Below are 22,812 nucleotides of genomic sequence, written 5' to 3' on the forward strand. Positions count from 1 at the left end.
CAGTGTCTGGATAAATTTGCCAAAGATTTGCACAAAGTGTGAGAGAGTTGCATTGTTAGTGCTTTAACAATGAATCTTCAGCACACGCTTTATGGCTGATACAGTATAATGATACAGTTCAATGTTTAGCAAAGCTGCTTTCTGGCATTTTTACAATCAACCCAGAATGGCTAATGCATTACATTGCATTTATGATTGTTTTTTTTTTAATAGAATGAACATCCAGCTCCAGCAGGCTTTGCATTCAAAGGTGAAAATGCAACAAGGAGCCTGTACAGTCAACATTTCTCCACTCGCCCACGCCATAAAAAAATCGTTTTCATGGCAGTGTGCTGGCACCTCATCTAGACTTTAATAAGACTGCAGTGTAGACTTGTTTCCCCCCTTTTCTTTTTTTGTAATTTTATATATACTGTGACTCTCTTTTTCACATTATAGGTTCACAATCTATTACATTTTTCTAACTATGATCTCTATTGTAGATTTTCACTACCAAACCTTATTTTCATACTGCCTTATACTGACACAGCCTCTATGTTTCCTAACATGCTGAAGGTTTGTTTCTGTTGCACCATAATAAAGTAATGCTTATTGAAGTGATGTGCTCCACTAACCTTCTGTTTGTATTTTATTATATTGTGGCTCTCTCTGTGCAACTCGTCTCTTTCATAAGTAATAAGTACACCATTATGCTGTATATAAAACCAGAGAGAAAAGGAGAACTGTAAGATGAGCCCCAAACCACCTCTCATCTTCACTCAAGATAAAAACAGCCATATGAAAAGGATATATTAGGAACTGAATAAAAAAGTTATGTGCCGCCCACAGAAAAACAAAATGCACTCTGATTATCTGATGCATACGCACAGTAGTTTCATTCCATGTACAGATTCTTATTCTGACAATGATAATCCGATGGATTTATTATTTTAAAAGCTATAAAAATAGGACATGGTTAGAATTATTGCAAGATTGCATTATTGTCATCCACATCAGATTAAGTTTTTTAATGATTTCTCATATTTTGTAAATGTGTAAAGGTGTAACAGTAAACAAAAGTACACACAATGCTATAAACTAGTGACACTGGGGCTGGATTCTTTTAGGGACTGTCGATTCTTGCAGACTTAAAGGTCATATCACTAATTAGACAGAGTAAAATTCCCTCTACAGGGTCTTTGAAAAGTCATTGGGAATGGAAATGGGGATTCCCAGAAAACACACAGTGTGTAAAATAATATACTATATATATATATATATATATATATATATATATATATATATATATATATATATAGTTTTACTCTCATTAATTCCTAAACGTTTGGACATCATGAAGATTTATTTTTTACATTTACATTTCCAGTATTTAGCAGACTCCCTTATGCAGAGTGACTTACATTTGATCTCATTTTATACAACTGAGCAATTGAGGGTTAATTCAGTGGCCCAGCAGTGGATATGGGATTTGAACTCACAACCTTCCAATTGGTAAGTAAACACCGTAACCACTAGGCCACCACAACCCCCATCCACCACATTCTTTATTTGGAATAATGTTTTTCAGATCATGCCACTGATACATCTAAAACTTTTGTCAGCAGTCACTGAGAAGATGCATTTGCAGCACAGCGTTGGGTTTAATGAACATCATGGCATTATTATTTAAGATTATTTACGCTGACAGTGATTTTTCCCCCAAAAAAATACCTTTGGGGAGAAACTAATTTTTAGTACTTATTATGCAAAAGGACAGATGACCTTAAATGTAAGATTTTCATCTTTTCTAGTTACCACATTTGGTATTTGGAACAAACATTGTAGGTACCCAAGAGAGTACTACAATTTTTTTTTTTTTATTATTATTATTCTTATCCTATTTATGAGCCTATGTGATATAACACATGGCTCAACCCTGAAAGTCTTGCTGTCAAGCTATAGATAGATTTTAGCTCTTATATCTAATATTACACTCACAATGTGTAGGATGTCACTATAACAGGGTCATAAACGTGTTTCCACTTGCTACATTCGTTTTCATTTGCACTACCTCATTCCCCTGCCCAGATGTGGTAGTATAATGAACTGGTTCTGGTAGGCTCATTTAGATTCGAGTGAATGACTGTGTTGAGTAAGTGCTCCATGAGAAACAAATACTGTATCACATATATACGTTTAGATGTATACAAATTTAGATGTATACTGTATGTATATTTTGTTCATACTGTGGTTATATTTGTGGTAATATAAAGTAAATAAATTGAAATACACTCCAAATGAGAGTGTGAATGGCTGATCACTGCTGTTTAGTATGTTGCCAACAGAATAAAAATCTGTCCTCTAGCATAAATCGCTGTTTATCGTGAATGATACACAACACAACACAACAAATCACAGAGACAACCCTGTTACATCAGTACAATCAGATATACGTTTATGTTTACCTAATTTAACAGATGGTACATTCTAACAATCCCATAAGGATAAAAGGTATTTTTTATGTATGTATGTATGTATGTATGTATGTATGTATGTATGTATGTATGTATGTGTGTATGTATTTATGTATGTATGTATGTATGTATGTATGTACTGTATGTATGTATGTATGTATGTATGTACTGTATGTATGTATGTATGTGTGTATGTATGTATGTATGTATGTATGTATGTATGTATGTATGTATGTATTGTATGTATGTATGTATGTATGTATGTATGTATGTATGTATGTATGTATGTATGTATGTATGTATGTACTGTATGTATGTATGTATGTAGAGATTTGCTTGTAGTATATTCATCTCTAATTTCCTTCCCCTTCTCCCCATCTCTCAATCAGACAGAGAATAAGTCAAATGAAACTGACTCAACAAAATACTTCTAAATTTTACTGTTTGAGTTCTGTGTGTTCTCATAACAAGGCTGTTAATACAAGACACCTTAAATTAAACACTTACATTCAATGAACCTGTAAATACATTTAGGGCTTTTAGTGGACAGTTAATTGGTTGATTTTGGCTGATTTAGGCATTCATCCCTGTCTCCTCTCTCTCTCTCTCTCTCTCTCTCTCTCTCTCTCTCTCTCTCTCACACACACACACACACACACACACACACACACACACACACACACACACACACACACGCACAAACTTTTAGGCTGTCTTTCTGCCACTTCTCATCCCTTCTCTCAATTCTATTTGTCATTGCTCCTCCTTCACTGCCAGAGGCATGGTTTCGCCGTCTCCATGGTGATTGTTTGTCTCCGTCCAATCGTTGGCCCTGTAAGATTAACGTCCTCTTTGGAGGAGCGGACATGCAACCTTATCACCATCACTGATCCAGCAAGCCTGGCCCGCTCTCTCCACTATACCCATCCCAACACAACTACAGCCACAGTTACCTAACATAGTCCCACCTCTAATGCCCACAATTATTCATGCTAACAAATGGGCAATGCCAGAGTTCAGACTTTTTAGGGTGTCAGTACTTTTACATTTAACAGACATTCTTTTCCAGAAGTGACTTTGAAGCCTCTACTGAAAATAGACTATGGCCTAAGAATACCATTATCATACCTTAAACCACGCTGCATTCAATTCACTTTAATTTATTTGTATAGCGCTTTTAACAATGGACACATTCTTAAAGCAGTCTTACATAAGTATAGAAACAAAAAAATAACAATCTTAAAGTTTAAAATTAAATTGCTATTTATCTCTTACACTTCATCATTTATCATCACTAACATTTATGTGCAATCCTATGGTGATGGTGACAAGGAAAGACTCCCTCAGATGATATGAGGAAGAAACCTTGAGAGGAACCAGACTCAGAAGGGAACCCATCCTCATTTTGGTGACACTTGATGTCCTTTCTACAAAAGTTTGTAGTCAATTTGTAATTATGCACCCAAGAGGTCCTGAGGAACTAATAGGTTAATATAGGTTTATTAGAGACTTAACACTAATTCCTACCTTACAACGTATTCATTGATGAAGACCCGAGCCCAAAGCTGACTGACGCAATGGCAGTTCAAAGATGATATTATAGTATCTAAGTGGTTCTATCTACAGCAATGCCATAGGTCACGGGCTGTCCATGCAGATCTATACCCAGCAGAGTGCAACACAAAGCAACAAGACTCAAACTAGTGGTAGAGTGTCAAAAATGGCTCAGGTATGTTTGGAAAGAAGAAGTGGTCACACTGGGAACTCAGAACAATAGAAGCTTTCGTGTGGGACCAAAGATAACCTTAATATGATAAGAGATGTCTCTCCATTTAGATTCACGAACTGATAATGATTAGTCAAATCAGACCTGAGCCAGCAGAGTGCTGTCCCCATAACACCATTAACATCTTCCAGTCTATCTTGTAGAATTGCATGGTTAATGCTGCAGTAAAGTAGTAAGTAACACCAGCAAGGAGACACAACCCTGATCAGAGGCCAGTAACAAGCCATTTAGCACATTAACCAGTGCTGTCTCTGTGCTATGTTTAGGCCTAAATCCTGACTGATACATATCATAGCTTTTGTAGTATCTTGGAGATAAAAGGGAGGCTTGATATTGGCCTGTAGTTGGACAGATGGCAGGGGTCAAGGTCAGGTTTCTTTAATCAGGGGTTTCATAACCACTAGCATGAAACATTTAGCCACATAGCCAGTGCTAATGGAAGAATGTATTATTTTTTATAAGCGGTTCAGTAGGTACTGCTATTATCTGTTTAAAAAAACCTGTATTTAAGGGATCCAGTATACGCATTGAGAGTATTGAATAAGAAATTAGGGAAATTAAAATCAGTCTCTCGAAGGAAACTAAAATGGTCTAAATGCTGATCAGAGACATTCTGATCAGAGACAGATCTACAGCATTATCTATCAAATTATATGGTGTTAAATTATTAGTCTGAATTTGCAGCCTAATATTCTCAATTTTTCCATTGAAATAATTAATGAAGTCATTGCTGCTGCATAATGATGGTTGTTTTTCTACAGTGGTTTCAATTTGAATGTGTCTGAGACAAATGATGTCTGAATGAAGAATCATTTATAAATGTTTAAATTTGCTTGTCATTCACCAGCAAGGGCTTATGTAGGCGTAATGATAATGATAGTGCTATGAATGATGCCCTTAATTAAAGTTTGAACAATGTTCTCCTTTTTGTTTAACTACAGATGGTTTTAAACCTAGTGCCTTAATCAGAATCCAAATGTCTCTGTTACACAATGTACACAGTATTGACAATTTATTAATATTATATTCACTAGAAATGACTTGCCCAAAGAAATACCAGAATAAGAAATACCAAATATCCCTTTGCACCATATTCAGTTCAAACTCATATATTTACATTTCGTTGCAGAGGCAACGTTTGAAGTGAATCAGTGAAAGAGACGTGTTTTGTGCAGCACATTGGTAACCATGCCTCTGATCTCTAATTTATCCTCAAGGCAATTGTAATAACAAAGCATCCTTTCTACATGTGCTTGACACTCATTTCTGTTTTTCTGCTTCAATGGACTTCTCCCAACAAATAAACAGACCTAAAATAAACCACCTTCATTCTGAATGAGAAGGGCTGAATTGGTGGAAATTTAAACAAGTGAGATCAATGCAAGCATAACACAACACACTCTTAAACACACTAACATGCGGACAAACAATCTCTGCATGGGCCTGGTCTACGGATTATTCAAATCAGATTAAACAGGGAGCGAGTGGGTGAAATGATGGAGAGCTTGTTGTTATTGTTTTGACACTGAAGTGGCCAGACAAGCATTTACAGACAGATTTAGTGCTTTGAGACACTTGAGATTTGGCCTGTGGATACACTAGAGAGTACTGGAGGGCCTAATTAGCACACTCTGATATGGATTTGGGGGCCATTCATGTGATTTAACATGCTGGACCTAATTGGAGAATTTTCATGTATGCATCACTGAATGTTCACCGGCAACGACAATGCAAGGATATCTGTGTCATGTCATAGTGATGAGTCTATGAACAGTTTTTATATCCTGGGCTCTTATTAGGGCAAATCATTTAATACGTTTGACTTTTCTAATCTACAGAACATTATTGTGGTCTTTTCCCTAGCAACTACTTCTGAACTGTAATCAGTCTAGCAAACCTTTAATGTAAGTTCAAAAAGATCAATAGAGACTTAATTACACTGTTATAGAGGAACAATGGTCTGTTTGTTCCTTCTTAAGATGAGGCAACATTACTAACAACAGTCCCTGCAGTCAGAGAGGCAGAGAGGAAAAACAGAATTGTTATCACAAAATAAAAAAAACCATACTGTATGTCAGTGTATGGGATGGATTAATAAACCAAAGAAAACAAATCAATAAAATGGTTGATTTATTTATGATGAATTTGCGGAAATTTCAATCAAACTGAGTGTGGATGCTTACCTTAAACATTAAACAGTAATGAAGGTCTTCTCTCTCTCTCTCTCTCTCTCTCTCTCTCTCTCTATCTCAGCGAGACATCCCATACAAGGCCAAGACTCATGAATTCACAGTTAAGTTAGGGTTGCTTTAGACTACTAAACCAAACTACTACTTATTTTAATAATTTATGTATTGATTATTTTTTGATGATAATTTTGATGATGAAATTAGTTGGATTGATTTAAAAAGATATTTAACATTATTATTGAACTACTTTCAAGCTAAGTGATTTAAATAACATTCAATCTCACTGCCAAACACTGCATAATACACATGCATTCTGTCCTGGGAGAAAATATTTGTCTCATAGACAAACCATTTTTTTATTCCACTGAGTTCTCATAAAAACTACAGACCTTTTTACCAAAGTAGCACAAGATGACATTTTGCAGTGGCTAGGAAAGGGCTATACATAGCTATGGTCTTTTTATGGTGTTAAAATGACCATAAATGTGCGATACAGCTAGAAACCCAGAAAAGGTACCCAATTTAATACACAATTAATAATAAGTATAATTCAGTTCATAAATCAGATATTATGCTTCCAGTGTTTCTTATATTCTGTTGCTAATTCTGCGAGTTATGTGATCAATTTATTGACTAATTTTAGCCCTAAGTGTTCTCTTACATAAAGTGAGTATAAGGCAAAAAGTAGTAAATATGACTGGTCTGGAATCCTTTCCACTTTATTGAATAAACCTCTTTTTTGCTGTGTGAATTTTATCCACATTTGCACTGCAAAAAAAAAAATTGTGGGACTGTAGCAAATACTAGAAGCATAATATCCCTGATAGAACATCCCTTACTAATCATCGTGTATTAAGTCAACCTTATCCGGATTTATCTAGATGTATCTGGTATCCTATTGTACTGTATATCCAGCCATGACAAGCTGTCTGTTTGTTTGTGATATGGACGCCTGTTTGACTCCAGTGTACAGTATATCAGGTTGATGCATCTTTTACACTGCTTGTGTTGTGATGCACTCCACTCCAGTTCAGACCACACTAAAAGAACCCATCGGTCAAAAAGAGGCTTTGAGACAAGCAAGCTGAGTGAGCACTAACAGGTGCGCCATTATGTCGCGTAACCGCTTCACTCCACAATAACGAGCCACATAGGCTGATTAGTCATATCTAATAGCACCAACTATCCCTCCCCCACCCTGGCCTCTCTCTATCTCATCAGCGTGGTCGCGCTGTCTATTGGTTTGAATTAGAAAGAACAAAAGCTTTCTAGTGGTCACTGGAATGAACATTTCACGTGTTACTGCCTTGAAGGGTTGGTAGCAATGGGCATTATGAAGTCTAAGTGGCTTTAGAGCTGAGCTGCTTAAGCATGTTATATTTTTAGAATAGAAATAAAAAAAATACATTTTAAATTATATGGCCATACACCAGATTACCATCATATACATGTTTATACATATATATTACATATCGCTGTGTTACATGAAATTGCTCACTCAGCGGTGTGGTGTCTGCGTTCACATCATTTCAAGACATAACTTCATGAAATATGTGAAATGAATCTAATCAAGTTTGCTCCAGGATATGGAAGTCCGTTATATTAAGTCCATGTATACAATAAATAATATTAATTAAGCATTTCAGTTTTACTTTTTTAAATACACTTATACAGTATGTAAATCATGCAAATTAAGTGAATCATGTTATATAAGAGGCCTTTAATAGTCGAGGTACAGCCTCATTTTTAGGATTCTTGTCTCCTTTCAGCTGAAGGTGGAATAATTTTTTTTTTATTGCAGGACCAGGATTGTGAGTGTGTCATTTAATCCTATTAACCTAATGCACACATCAGGTGGTATATTTGGCAGGTTCTTTTCTAATGTTTCTCCTAGGAAAGACCAGACTCATCAGTGTAGCATCATTTTTAATCATTCTGATTATTTTGAGAATGTACGATTTTTAGATAACTATTTTTTTTATTAAGTCAGTCTACAATGCATGACCTACATTTTAAAGACACATACTATATTCGTGAAAGTCAAAAAAATTAAAATATCAGGAATGTTAAGAAGTAGTCCAGATTCAAGATCAAATGGAGAACTATCTTTATTTTCTGGTTTATTTACAGTACTATATAAACTTTTAGGCACACATGATGATTTACAGGCAGTTCATCAAAACAATATTACATCATTTCATATATTTATTTTACAATTCCATCATAGCAAACTAACAGATTACATTTAATTCATTTGTGATTCTAGGTTATTTCCTGTCCTATGTAACACATACCATCAGCTCTTACTGACACGCTGGTGTCGTGACTACATTTTAGTGTAGAGGATATGTTTATCTACTGTGACTGCAATAATCTATTTTTATTCTTTTCCTTTTTGTTTTAACCATACTAGTGACATTCCTGTGACAATATATCACTTAAATAAATAGTGCACTGTATCTGTCATACCGTGAGCATTACTGATGTTAAAAAAGACCGTCGGAGCAGCAATATAAGCTAGCCGTAAAAGCCTACCGTTATAAGTACAAGACCCATCATGCTAAAACTACACATATATGTTAATCCATTCATAAACATTAAAGAGGCTATTTGATTCTAGACCTATAGAAAACATATCGGGCTGGTTGTTAAGTATAGTGTATGGTTTTGTTAGTTAGTTTTAGTTTGCACTGTCATTATCTGAAGCTCTTTCCTGTTGCTGCTGCTGCTGCTGGAATCATGCAATCCTGCTGTTAAGCTTTATATGTAGTTTATAAACTTTAACCAGTTTAATTAAGCCAATCAAATTAATAAGTAGCCACATGCTCCAATCACAAAGGCCACTTAATGATTTCATAAAATACTCTAACTAACAGTTTTTTAAGTGGACTGACCTTTAAAATCCACATTCAGTAACAAACTCAAAATACTGGCACTCAAGGTTATTATTTGTGTAAATGAGGCATCTGGTATAAGAACATCTGCTATTATTTTTTTTTAGTAAATCACCATCACGAAAAGCAAGGTTGGTATTTAAATAGTGATTCATATGCCTTCAGTGGGTCCTATGTGAACACACACACTGGCCATGAGTGATAGATCAAGCTTTTACTATAATCTGTAAACATCTTGAGTATTCTTCATTTGGAAATCAGCATCATCAAACCTTAAATTAAAGCAATGGCTCAATCTTATTGATCTTAATAATGAAACAAATATGACATATCTCAGACAGAACAAAATCATACTTTAATATCTGTCATTGTTAAGAGATATGTTAGAATATATGTTATTTGTCCTTATTTGGGAAAATGCTCATCTAACCAGTGAACACCATTTGGTGAAATTTAAAGGCAGGACTTTCCTACTGCAGTTATCTTCTGAGATTCAATGCAATAAGGCCTAATTTGTGAAGGCTAAACTGTGTACAATATTAAAAAGATTCATAAATATTTGAAATATTACTAGAAATATATGGAATATAAAGGATCATCGTCCTCCCAGTTTACTTAAAAATCTTTTAAATTACTTAAAGTACTTTGTCATGGGAGGCTAACACAAAGCCACAAAAATACAATTGTCAAAAGAAATTCATTTATATAACCGTATATATTTCCATTAAAGGGTGAACTTCATATGATTTAAACTTTAATAACTGTGTTTGTGACCAGAAATCAGCAGCTTCTTTGTTTTTCCACATTTCATTTTTTTATATGGTTAATTCATTGGCATTTGAAAATACTCAGATCTGTATAACCTGTATACATATTGCTTTGTAGAGCATACGTGTCAGGGGCAGAATATTTAAACCAATGTCTAAAATTCCACCGTCGTCCATACTTTCATCATCTTATTCTCATTTTCCACAGAAACCGATATTACTGGATCCTTGCAGTTTGCAATTACACCTGAACTGTGCAGTATGAGCGCATGAAAGTGGTGGCAAAGCATTAAACACTGCTGTTGTGTTTTAACATCTGGTGCCAACTTGCAAGATTGTGAGACTGAATCCTATTAGTGACAAGCTCAGGGAATGATGTCTTTTAGAGCAGCACAGGATGGAAGTGGCTTAACTTCTGAATGATTCTCCGAGGTTTTTTTGTAAATTGTGGGGTTACTGTCAGTAACCCCAGCAATCCCTTCACTCAAGAAATCACTTCTCCCAAGACAAAGTGTTATGGTTATACGTGCAAATCTTTCTTTGTGAAGTGGGAAAGGTGTTAGCCAGACCTGCTACATTGTTAAAGCTTGAATCCTTGGTTTTCCCCTGACTGAATCCAGACACGTACTCTTTTGATCCCTCACATGACAACACACTTTCCCTTAAGCTTCTCAGCACGTTTCTGTTGCTTGTTCTTTTTGCCATCAATCTGGAGGCTGACAGTCCTGCGTTTCTCCAGGTTCAGCAGCTCCTGGAAGAGCTCTTTTACATTGTGGTTGGTTTTGGCTGATGTCTCCATGAAGGCACACTTCCACCTCTTGGACATGGCCTCGCCGTCACCGGGCTCCACCTCGCGACCACTGGTCTCATCAGTTTTGTTGCCCACCAGCATTATAGGAATGTTTTCCACATCACCTTTAATCTGGCAGATCTGTTCGAAGATGGGCTTTAGCTCCTCCAGAGACTGCTTGCTGGTGATGGAGTAGACCAAGATAAAGGCGTGACCCTTGGAAATGGACAGGCGTTGCATGGCAGGGAACTGGTGACTACCTGTGGTGTCTGTGATCTGAAGGGTGCAGATGCTCTTGTCACAGCTGATTACCTGCCTGTATGTGTCCTCAATGGTGGGGATGTAGCTCTCACGGAAAGTTCCCTTCACAAAACGCAGGACCAGGGAACTCTTGCCGACCCCACCAGCCCCGAACACAACCACACGATAATCGTTGCTCTGCTCTGGCATCGTTCTTTCTGAAATCTTAAAAACATATGCCACAAAAATGAGAAATGAGTTCCTGGTAAGCAAGTTTAGCATTTAATAAAATAATAATCATTATTCTCGTTCAAGCTTCTTTATTACCTTTATCAAGATCTTTTTTTCCAAAAATGATGTTAAAAAGCAAATTCAGTAAGCACATTTGAAGGTAAATGAAACCCTTTCCTATAGTGATTTACAGTGGATCATGCTCACACACGTGTCCACCTACCCGCAAAATCAAATCCTCTATATTCCAGGGTGCTGTTAGACTGAGGGGGGAAACACAGCCTATATAACCACCATGCGTCAAACTAGCTGCATTAACATATAGGCTGGATGCGCATCGCGCTACACTACAATGTGTGTGTGTTTTTTGTTTTTTTTTACATCCTAGTTTTGGGTGTCGTTCCCATAAAACATTGCTGTTTTACTTTTCGCTTTTAGATATATATATGTAATATATATTTAACAAAATCTAAAAGGACTTTATGCGGAAAAAAGTGTGTTTATTAAGCAAACGCAGCTCGTTGCTCCCCGGTCGCCCTGTTTAGAGCAGTACAGAGAGCACGAAAGCTTAGTACACGCTTTCAAATAGCCAATTATAATCATGCACACTGAGTACTAGTGTATATTTGATCGTTTTGACCAGGACACGGCCTGTTTTTTTTTTTTTTCGCAATGTACAATGCCGTTAAAGCGGTGATGTAAAAGCGGTGCTGATGCAGGCAGGATGCAGAAAAAGGATGCAGGACGGATAAAAAAAAAGCGCAGAGGATACAAAAGAGCAAAATATCCTGTAAGTATCTCTACCTATTTCCATTGTGCTTTTATTCACTTTTCAAATAACATTTATATAAGTCCATATAAGTCCATAAAAGTCCATTATACCAGATGTCGCCTGTAGTCATTACTTGTGTACTAGAGAAAACTGTGCGCCAATAAAAACACTCACCTAAAACACAGACGAAGAGAAAAGTTTAAGCTCCTGTGATCATGTTGGATCGTATTGTAGAGACGATAAATACACGGTTGTCTTCTTGTCCACCTGTAAAGCTGCACTGACACTAAAAGTCCATTGGAGAGCTGAGGCAGGCTTTTATAGGCGCGGTTGCGCGCGGCCTCGTTCCCCGTGACGTCAGGTGGAATCTCACAGCATCATAAACCCGCCCACTTTTCTCAGCAACAAGAAACCCCCCAGCGCGTGGGCTGCACTGAGAGTCCATCACCTGACCACCTGACTGTGTCCTGTAAAGACAACCTACATGCATTAAGAAAACGCAGTGTTATCTGTTATCATCACACACTTGATTAAAAATTCTGCTGGGGAAATCCCAGTCATCCCAGTCGAGGTCATTAAAAAAATAATATTCCAAATTAAATCATGTGTAGCCGATATTTATCTAAATGACAGGTGATGAAGGAGCATATAATTGATTTCATACATTATCCATGCACATAGTAAACCCCAGTCCTGAGGAACACAATAAACACGCAGCAGTTATTCATTGGCCACCTTCTCTATAGGTGCCTTTTATTGGCATAAAATTACTGCAGTCCATCTGTTGACATCAGCAAATAAGAGCGACTACATTACTCTCCAAACGCCTTTCCTTCTAACTACGTTGGTTGGTTTAAGGGTACATCCTTTAGTGTTTAGTATCTAATGTACATAATTGGACCTTACAGAACAAAAGATTTACCCTTAATGGTACCACCAATGACAAGAAAAGGAACATCTATTAGCTTTTTTCTGAGTGTACTGAAAGACTGACCACTGACCAGATATTATCCATGTGGTGAATTATCTCCAGCAATAATAGTAATACCAGTAATACCACTGGCATTGCAATGACATCCTACATTTACAGTTATATTATAATGTCCAATGTTAACAATTGCAAACTTTTTTTAAGTGGAAGGACACTAGCTAACAGACGCCTGCTAGAATTCCCCAACTTACATCATAGACCAGTTTGTATATTCACTGCAGCATCATGAGTGTTTGCATATCAATATGTTCATAATAGAACAGTGTTTTATCAAAATAGATGAGAATAGAAGGGAGTTTTAGAAATGTGTATTGGTGAAAGAATAAATGTTTATAAGTGATTGGTTGATGGGACATATTGCAATCAGTGATTGGTTCTATGCGTTAGTGCCTCTGAGATGTTGAAAAATCCAATTGTCGAAGTATGTAACTGTATATGCTACTGTTCTACTACGCTGTTGGCCTCAATGCTGCACTAATAATTCACTTTTGAATGCAAAAGAGTGTCTGATGAATTGGGTGCAACAGCTTGTGTGCTACAATCAGTAACTGCAGCTACAAAGTGTGGCTATATATGAATGGGCTGACAGATTATGGAAATATTAAGTTCTGATTGCATTTGTTTTAGCTTGAAAATGATGGTTCTAGAAAGTTTCTAAAATATTATTTAATTTATGATATTCAAAGCCACTTTTTTGCTGACAATTAACAAGGGTTAAATGAACATTTAGTGCAGTGTTCATTTAGGCCCATCAGGAAGAGATAACAACACTGGGGATGTTACTGTCCAGTTTTAATAATCCCTTTCCTTCCTGGAAATTTTCTATTGCTTCCTGGACTTTGTTTGTTCTTCCATACAGTCTTCTCATTAAATGATTGTTTACATTCAATAGAAAGATTAATTGTGACTTATACTTTGGAATTGACTATAAATACATCTAGATCCCTCCATGGCTGTAACTGTATTAAATGCTGAATATTACTCTGGTCTATATCACTCAACAATTCCTCTACAATGGCCTTCAGCATATTTTCCTCAGCTGCTGCAGTTGTAAAATATAATACCCACAATCTCAATAATACTACCCACTTATATCCTAAAAGGATTTCTGTATTTCTATTATTGATCGTTCATATTTAATTGTTTAAGGGTTCAGTATTTACATTAAGATTACTAAATAACCTGAATATAAGTGTATTAATATGCTGTGTATTGAGTTTACCTTAGTGTTTCTTCTTTTGTAGTCATTTTTGACATGATCAATAATGTCATCCTCATCTTCATCCTAATCATCATCCTAATCATCATCATCATCATCATCATCATCATCATCATCCTAATCATCATCATCATCATCATCATCAAAAGCTTGGGGAGAAGCAGAAAACTGTGCATTGCAGCAGGTTGCTGGTATTGACGTCTGTTATACATTGAGGGGGTTCTAATAAATGTAATACATGCAAAAATTATTATACATACATATATATATATATATATATATATATATATATATATATATATATATATATATATATATATATATATATATAAAACTATAATTACTGCATTTTGTATTGTATGAAACGATTTGTTATAGAAGCTAATAATGTGCTTTACAGAATGTTTGCTATCTGTTTTTATAAACTTTAGTTGGGTTTCTGGAATGACCAACAATTTCCTGATTGATTCTTTGAATGATCAAGCTCTAACATATCTAACAGTCATGAAGGTACAGCATATATATATATATATATATATATATATATATATATAAATATAAAGATGATGTTTAAATAATAGCATTTATAAAATAATTCTGACAGATATTTTTTGTTGCGTTCTGCCCTCTGTTGGTGGTTAAAATCTAAAGCCATCTGTGTGTGAAAAACTGAAGTCTGTGTATCTGGGATAAAGCCACTTCCGGGGCCTCTCGGTCAACCTGCTGCTTTCTAAATATAGTCTTGGCTTTGAAGACCAGTACCTTTGGATCACTGATCCTCTGCATGTGCTTCATTCTGCATTGTTTCAAACACAAAGCAATGTCATGAAAGAAGCTGCCACAGAGCTGCTACACAAAACAATAGCTGAAGAGAGTATGTTAAATGTCACATAGTTGCGACATGATCTCCTCAGACTCAAAGACCCATTTTATTTGTTTTACTGAAAATAGGTCAGGTGTTCAAGTCTAGAATCTTACATGTGCACTTTATTTAAACATTTTTAGGAGGAAAATGGTTCAGGGGTTGGTTGGGCTTTCTTAAAATGGATCTACTTTGACCGTTTTCTTGACTTTTCTTTTGTTTTGTATGAAACACAAACTCAAAATAACAATGAAACAATACAATGATAGAAATACTCATTTTTAAAATGATAGAATTACATACAGCAGGTTAAATATTAACAATATTTTTAACAAATTGAACGAGAGAGAGAACCAAATGTCTGGATTAATAGTAAATAAGATACACTTCATGCCTTCCTGCTGGTAGTAATAGAAAATATAGTGTTAATAATAGTTGTACTACTAATAAGTAATGGTAGAAATAGTTATAGTAGTATTAGTAATAATATCTATAGTAATAAAACTATTAGTTGTAATGGTAATAATAGTAGTGGTGTTGGAAGTAACAGTAGTAATAGTAGTGATGGTTGTAATATTACAACTAGTAGTAGTAAAAGTAGCAGCAGTATTAAAAGTAAAAATAATAGTAAAAGTATAAAAGTAGTAAGAGTAACTGTAGAGTAATTGGGGTAGTACATGTAATAGTAGTAAGACTAAAAACCTTTTCTCTTACGTGATCTTTTGATCACATAAGCACAGTGTGAATGAATTTGTCTTTCTATAATTTGCTCTGTTGGAAGAAATAGAAGAGAGGAAATGACATGGATATCAGTGAAGGGGAGGAGAAGTAAACATTAAGCAGGTGTGGTGCAGGAAAGCATCCTTTCAATACCAGGCCACCACCATTAAACTTCATGACTGGTTTCAGCTCACTGGGTCACATCATAACAAACAGATGTTCACAGTATATCACTGGCCCATGACCACAACATCATCGCCCCACATTTAAATTCATTACCACCACTTCATATTTCATAATAATTCACTATTTAATAATCACAGGCCTGAATTAGTTAAGTTAGATGCTAAGAAGAGACAACGTCTAATATACATTTGGTGTCTTTTTCCTTCATTTCTAAATGAGATTTGAGCTTAATAAACATAACTTGTTATAAATTTCATTTCTATTATTGACGAGACAAAACATTTTTTTCTGTGTTAACACTAGAGGAATGTCTGTTTGAAAGTCCCAGATAATCAGCAGTTGATATTAGATTTAATATAAATTATTGTTTAAATGATGCTAATGGTGTTGCCGGGGGGCACGGTGGCTTAGTGGTTAGCACGTTCGCCTCACACCTCCAGGGTCGGGGTTCGATTCCCGCCTCCGCCTTGTGTGTGTGGAGTTTGCATGTTCTCCCCGTGCCTCGGGGGTTTCCTCCGGGTACTCCGGTTTCCTCCCCCGGTCCAAAGACATGCATGGTAGGTTGATTGGCATCTCTGGAAAATTGTCCCTAGTGTGTGATTGCGTGAGTGAATGAGTGTGTGTGTGTGTGCCCTGCGATGGGTTGGCACCCCATCCAGGGTGTATCCTGCCTTGATGCCCAATGACGCCTGAGATAGGCACAGGCTCCCCGTGACCCGAGGTAGTTCGGATAAGCGGTAGAAGATGAATGAATGAATGGTGTTGCCTTTCATGGTTTATGCAACAAAAAGTTGAATATAACTTTAATAACAAATATAACGTTCATGCATAAAATGAGACAGTTTGATTTGTAAATATACCCTCTTTCGAATAAAATGCAAAGAAGATCAAAATACATTTCATTGGCCTGATATCAGGAACTGCTTTAAGTGCACACGTCAAGTTAAAAGGGAGCATATTACGTTATTTTAAGTAGATCTATTATTTATTATTAATGCCGACAACTATAAAGGTTTTTGCACCCTTCAATCACGTACAGTTCACATTGCCTCTGCTCCACTTTACTGCATACATTTCATAGAGCGCAGACATTTCAGTCCACAGAATAATCAAAAATAATATACAAATGATTAAAATTTCACAGGTAAGATGCACACATTAGTAAACATTTACTGGCTTGTCTTGTTTTGTAAACAGTATTTAAAATCAATATATTTACACGTTACATTTACATACATAAATTGATAATGTGGAAGTATATCGTCACCAAAGACCAAAAGTGCACCAGAGGACAACTGAGAATTTGTTAGGATTATTTGAGTGTTTCACAGTCGAAGGTCCCATAAGGTTGAAGAACATGGTCAAGACAAGACATTTAAAAAAAGAATCAAACTTTTTTATATCTAAACATACCCAAATTCTGTTCTAGCCAACATTCAGAAATGAGAATAAAATGTAAATCTTTATGCTTATAAATAAACCCTAATAAAATCAGAGATTTTGCATGACTATCGGCGCGAGACTTATAGAATGCTTACACTTCAGCCTTGTCCATGTGTGTCTTCTCGTGTGTACATTTTAGATAAAAGGGGAAGTCAAGCTTAGAAAAAACACCAAAGGAAGTAGCTACAAGTAAGTTAAAACGAGGAAGCTCACAAAAACTACCACTTAAATAGAACTGCTTATTAAGGTCTGTGACAAATTTTATGTAATTGGTTTTAGAAACTGGATTTCCAGCAATAAGTTCTAGCTAAAAGTCACCTGACTCGCTGGGTTTAAAGATTCTTTCGTTCTTGAGCCAGTGGTCTAAGTGTTGCTGCAGTGTCTCAACTATCCATAGAGTTTTTGGCCATACCACATCCTGTTGAGCTAAGCAGCGCTTCAACATGGTTGTCACAGCACAGTCATACAGACTCAAGTAGAAGAGAATTGAAGACTCCGTATATAAGGTAAAGATCTATTTCAATACATCTTTTCTTTACTTTCCTAACAAAAAATAATTGTGTTTATTATTGGAAAATAAAGAAATAAAAGCCATGTATTAATAATCAGAAATTTTACAACAGGCGGTCTAGATAATCGTGGATCTCTTAAATTATTAACTTATGTTTTATTGTTCTTATGCATTTGCATTTTTTTTGTTTAATTGTTTCATTTTTGTAATTTTTGTTTAATTTTTCACTGATTTGTGTTAACATTTTTATAGATAGCTCTCAAGCTATAATCTCTTATTAATTTTCAGTTTTTGAACACACACTTCATTTGTGATGAAAATTAGGCTTGGATTCTATGAAAGGAAAATATTTTAAACGTGCATTCTCAGGATCTGGGAACAAAATATAATTTATAATTCTATAAAAATTGTTTTTTTGTGAATTACAAATGCTTTATTCTTCACATCATGAAGCAGGTGTGTGTGTGTGTGTGTGTGTTGTGTGTTGTGGGTTAGCATATCTGATTGCTTATTAGTTACTTTGAAGTAAACTTTAAATGGTTGCATTCTACCTTTTAGTGTACGGCTGTCTGTAGTATTCTAATTATGACTGACGTCTTTGTCATTGGAAAAAAGACACGTAACCCATTACATTTCTAATTATATAGACAATGTCATTTTTGCCATAAATTTCATAAACGTATTACATAGCTTTCTAAATATTACGTTTTCAGCAATAATTCCTTAGCAGCTAAAATTAAAATTCACTTCCCTTTGCTTAAATCCATACTGCTGTGGATTACATATGATAAATAATCTTTGATTATTTATAGCAATCAAAGCCAAACTCAAGTAAGTAAGAAATATGTTTGGTATTATTACTTACTTCTTTTGGATTTATTCTGTACTTGGGTTTTCATATAAGCAAATGGATGTAAATGTCTTTTTTTATAAATGCCAAAAGGAACCTCAGTGAAGCAATGTCATGCACCGTTGTTCAGTGTAGTACCTTTGTGACTTGTTTAAAAATAAGAAGTCTGATGTTTTACCCTCTCACTTTTTGTCTGCTTCTTTCTGCTTGGTGTGAGACAATACTAACTGAGCAATGCCATTTAGGCCCAGTAAAGCTAGACTGCATTTATGGAACTTTCTGTGGTTATGGCTGCATGTCAGGAGGACTTGACTCTTACCTGCACTCGTCTTCCTCTCTTTCATGTTTAAACGGTGCGTTTAGATTTTCACAGTGTTAAAGGTGGGCTGTAAATTTTGATTGTGAATGAAAAGACAAGACACAAACCCTTGCACTGCTTTTTTTTATTTTTTGGTTGCGTGCATTTTGACTGTATGACAGCTTAATTATAAGTAATTAAGTATAAATTAAATATATAAGTATACTTTTTTTTAAACTGTAAAAAGTGCTGGTTTAAATGTTTATATTTCTGTTCCTAATTGACATAGATAAGTAGATAATATGTAATAATACATAACAGTACATTATAGGAAAATAATCAACAACATGGTGGTGTGATGCAGCTTGACATGACAATAATTATGGAGCTGGTTGAGAGTTTTATTTCTTTTATACCACAGAAACTTTTCAATAATTAATGTTTTTAGTTTATCAAAAAATAACACCATACATTTCATCTATTAATAGTTCGTCCAAGAAACAACTCAGTTCCTGTTATAACATGCTATAACAGCTAAAACAGTTGTTTCCTCACTAGCTTCTCTTTTCGCTCTCTCGCTCTCTCTCTCTCTCTCTTTCTCAAAAAAAAAAAAAAAAAAAAAGCTTGTCATGTTACCGAGAAAACAGAAAGTCCCCCATGGCAAAAGACAGAAAACACAAAACTGGCGTTACAAAGCACTGACACTGGAGACTCATTTCTGAAATCATGACCATCTGAATTATGTCTTTGTGTTAGTTAACTTTGTTAACTAACACAATTTTAAATGTGGTTATTATTAAGCTTAAATAAAAGTATAAAAACTAAAAATATTATTAAAAAAATCGTTACTATAGAAACAATAATATATTATAGAGTGCATTAATATAAACCTGTAGTTAGAATTAGATTTGTCTTTACTGTCAGATCAGAACGGCTGTTACAGAAAAGTATCAGGTTGAAGTATTAAATAACACTGTAGTAAAATATAAACACAAGACCCCGGTGACGGTAAAGGCCTGAACATCTCAGCTTTCTTCATGAAGTATTAATTATTCAACTACAGTGAACCTAAAAGTGTGTAGTGTGTAGTAAAATCTGGAATGTGGACACATTGATGAGATTTGGGAATTTGTTCATTTTACAGACTTTGATTGTCAGAGTAAGTCAGTAAGTTCATTTCTTTTGAGTTTTTTTCTATGCAGCTGATATTATATTTGTGCATTACTGAGTTTACGTGCTGTCTATAATATTGAAACTAAATATAAAACAAATCACATATACAACATAGTAAACTGAAACAAATACAAAAATTGATATGTATCTGAAGGATCTGAAAGAGTGGACATTTGGAAATCAGTGCAACCATGAAATACTGATAGGATAATTGTTAATGGAAAATATTAGACCAATTCCCAGGTTTTTTGTTTCAGATGAATAAGTAGCAGTTTAGTTGGATGATGTGTATTTGAGTAGAAAGAACAGCAGAACATGCACTGTTAGAGTAAATATTAGCATTTTCTATTGTACTGTTATATAAGTCCTGTTATGCTGAATAAATATTTCTCTATATCTAAACTTAAAAATAAACCCCAGTTATTAGTCACTGGTCAGGTCTTTTATAACGATGCTGTGATGAAGTATGAAGTATCAAAAAAAGTCACTTGCGGTAATAGAATAATATAAATAACAAAGTTACTCAAAATTTCATTGATGAAAAAACATTGTTTTTTTTCATCAATGTTCATCAAGGTGCACATGAATCTTAACTCTGGACCAAATAATGAATAAAACTTTACCCATTCTTGTACAGGTAACAAGTGAGTAGGACTTCTTCGGTAGTCAGAGGTGAGTGAGCAGTCATGGCAGACCAGGTGCAAGGCTTGCCCTATTTCTATGGCAACATCACTCGAGAAGAAGCTGAGGACTATCTGAGGCAAGCAGGCATGAGCAACGGCCTCTACCTGCTCCGCCAGAGCCGCAGCTACCTGGGAGGCTTTGCACTGTCTGTGGCCTATAACCATCAGTGTTACCACTACACCATCGAGAGAGAGATGAACGATACATACGCCATAGCAGGTGGAAAATCCCACCGTACTCCAGTGGATGTGGTCGATTACCATGCTCAGGAGACTGACGGCCTGGTGTGTCTGCTGAAAAAGCCCTGCAATCGGCCCAGAGGCGTCGAACCCAAGGTGGGAGCTTTCGAGGATCTGAAGGAGAAGCTCATCAGGCAGTATGTGCAGCACACATGGAAACTGAAGGTTAGTGCTAGATCTTCTCTGTTATGTAGAACACTGACCTGAAATAAGACTCCTTCTAAGTTTACCTAGTTTAAGTCTGAGTCTTAGTCCGAGTCTAATACAACATGGTTAGAAGTAAACACTATATTATTCATGTTCTGAATAATATAGGGCCAACATAATGTAACAAACGAGCAAATATATTGGATTATATTAATATTTTATACTAATTATTCTTACAGGTATTGTATTATTTTAACATAGAATTTAACATTGTAGATGGAAACATAGAGTAATATACTGTAAAAATATCTGATATAAAAATAAGTACTTTACTAACAACTCCTTTACTTTTACTGTAGAATTACTGTATATTTTGCAGTAATTGTTTCACAGCACAGCTTCATTACTTTTATGTACTAATGGGAAAAAAAACAAAACAAGGTGTTTAATGTCATATGGATGTAGACTTTATCTGAGTATTTTCTCAACCCATTAAAACTTACAAATAAAACAAATGCTGAATTTTATATTGTGTGTAATTAATTGAGTGTTAATGTCTAATATGTGAAGCCCTATGAACTAGAATGTTACTGGTAAATTCTGCTAAACAAACAAATGTAAGAAAATAATTAACTTTAAAGAAAAATTCAAAGATTTTCATGAGAAACAACATGATGTCAGCATGGCCTGTGCACTCAGGTTTATCTTCATGCACTCACATGCATGTTGTAGCTTACACGCAGTAGTTAGAGGTGAGACTACAAACTTAGAAACACTCCACCTATCACTTAGCCCTCTCACTTCCGGTGGGTGTTGGCTTCGGTTTTAAATCTTTGTGTAAAAGGAATGTTTAAATAACTACTTTAATAAATATATTAAAGTCAATAATAAGACATGCATTCAGTAACTAACAATATATTGATTGCCCTTTAATATATTATTATATTACCCAATATATTACCATTTAAAGTAATGTATTTATTTAAGTTATCTTTACACAGATGAAAAACTGAGAAGCTTATTAAAACCTCAGCATTTCCAATGTTTGATGATCTCAGTGGTGTGTGAATGTAAAAGTCTCTCTTAGTGTTTTATTTTCAACTTTTCATTTTTCTGTTCTGTTTCTCTTTAACTATTTCATTCTCTAATGTGTTGTGAATTATATGTGAAATATAAATGAATGATTAGAGTAAACAAAATGAAAAACAGCAGGCTATAATGAAAATCAGAATGACTTCCTGAAAATCTTTTTTTTTTTTTTTTTTTATTCTTTTCTTTCTTAAAACAGTGGTTTGCTGTAAATCACCACACCAGTTCCTGTTGTTTCTCGACATCCTTTTAACTGAACTAAATCTGACCAAGATTTG

At 35.2% G+C, this 22,812-nt stretch overlaps 2 protein-coding genes across 5 annotated transcripts in view; one reads left to right on the forward strand and one right to left on the reverse strand.

Moving 5' to 3' along the window:
- Window positions 1–8,549: 8,549 nt before the first annotated feature.
- Window positions 8,550–12,430, reverse strand: LOC132863182 (GTP-binding protein Di-Ras2). The gene is made up of 2 exons (XM_060895823.1): window positions 12,297–12,430; window positions 8,550–11,344 (listed from the first exon to the last, which is right to left on the reverse strand). Exon 2 carries the CDS (start codon window positions 11,327–11,329, stop codon window positions 10,730–10,732), a length of 600 nt encoding a protein of 199 aa, XP_060751806.1. The 5' UTR covers window positions 11,330–11,344; window positions 12,297–12,430; the 3' UTR covers window positions 8,550–10,729.
- Window positions 12,431–17,702: 5,272 nt separating this feature from the next.
- syk (spleen tyrosine kinase) overlaps window positions 17,703–22,812 on the forward strand; it is an 18,607-nt gene continuing 13,497 nt past the window's right edge. For 2 of the 4 annotated variants that reach the window (XM_060895466.1, XM_060895467.1), the window contains exons 1-2: window positions 17,703–18,049; window positions 21,013–21,463. In XM_060895466.1, coding sequence (XP_060751449.1) covers window positions 21,062–21,463 — 402 coding nt within the window. In that variant the 5' untranslated portion in view covers window positions 17,703–18,049; window positions 21,013–21,061. The remainder of the gene's footprint in view (window positions 18,050–21,012; window positions 21,464–22,812) is intronic. The other 2 variants (XM_060895468.1, XM_060895470.1) reach the window with 1 other exon arrangement.

The sequence above is a fragment of the Tachysurus vachellii genome, chromosome 20, assembly GCF_030014155.1.
Source record: "Tachysurus vachellii isolate PV-2020 chromosome 20, HZAU_Pvac_v1, whole genome shotgun sequence".
In the NCBI taxonomy this organism is placed as follows: Eukaryota; Metazoa; Chordata; class Actinopteri; order Siluriformes; family Bagridae; genus Tachysurus; species Tachysurus vachellii.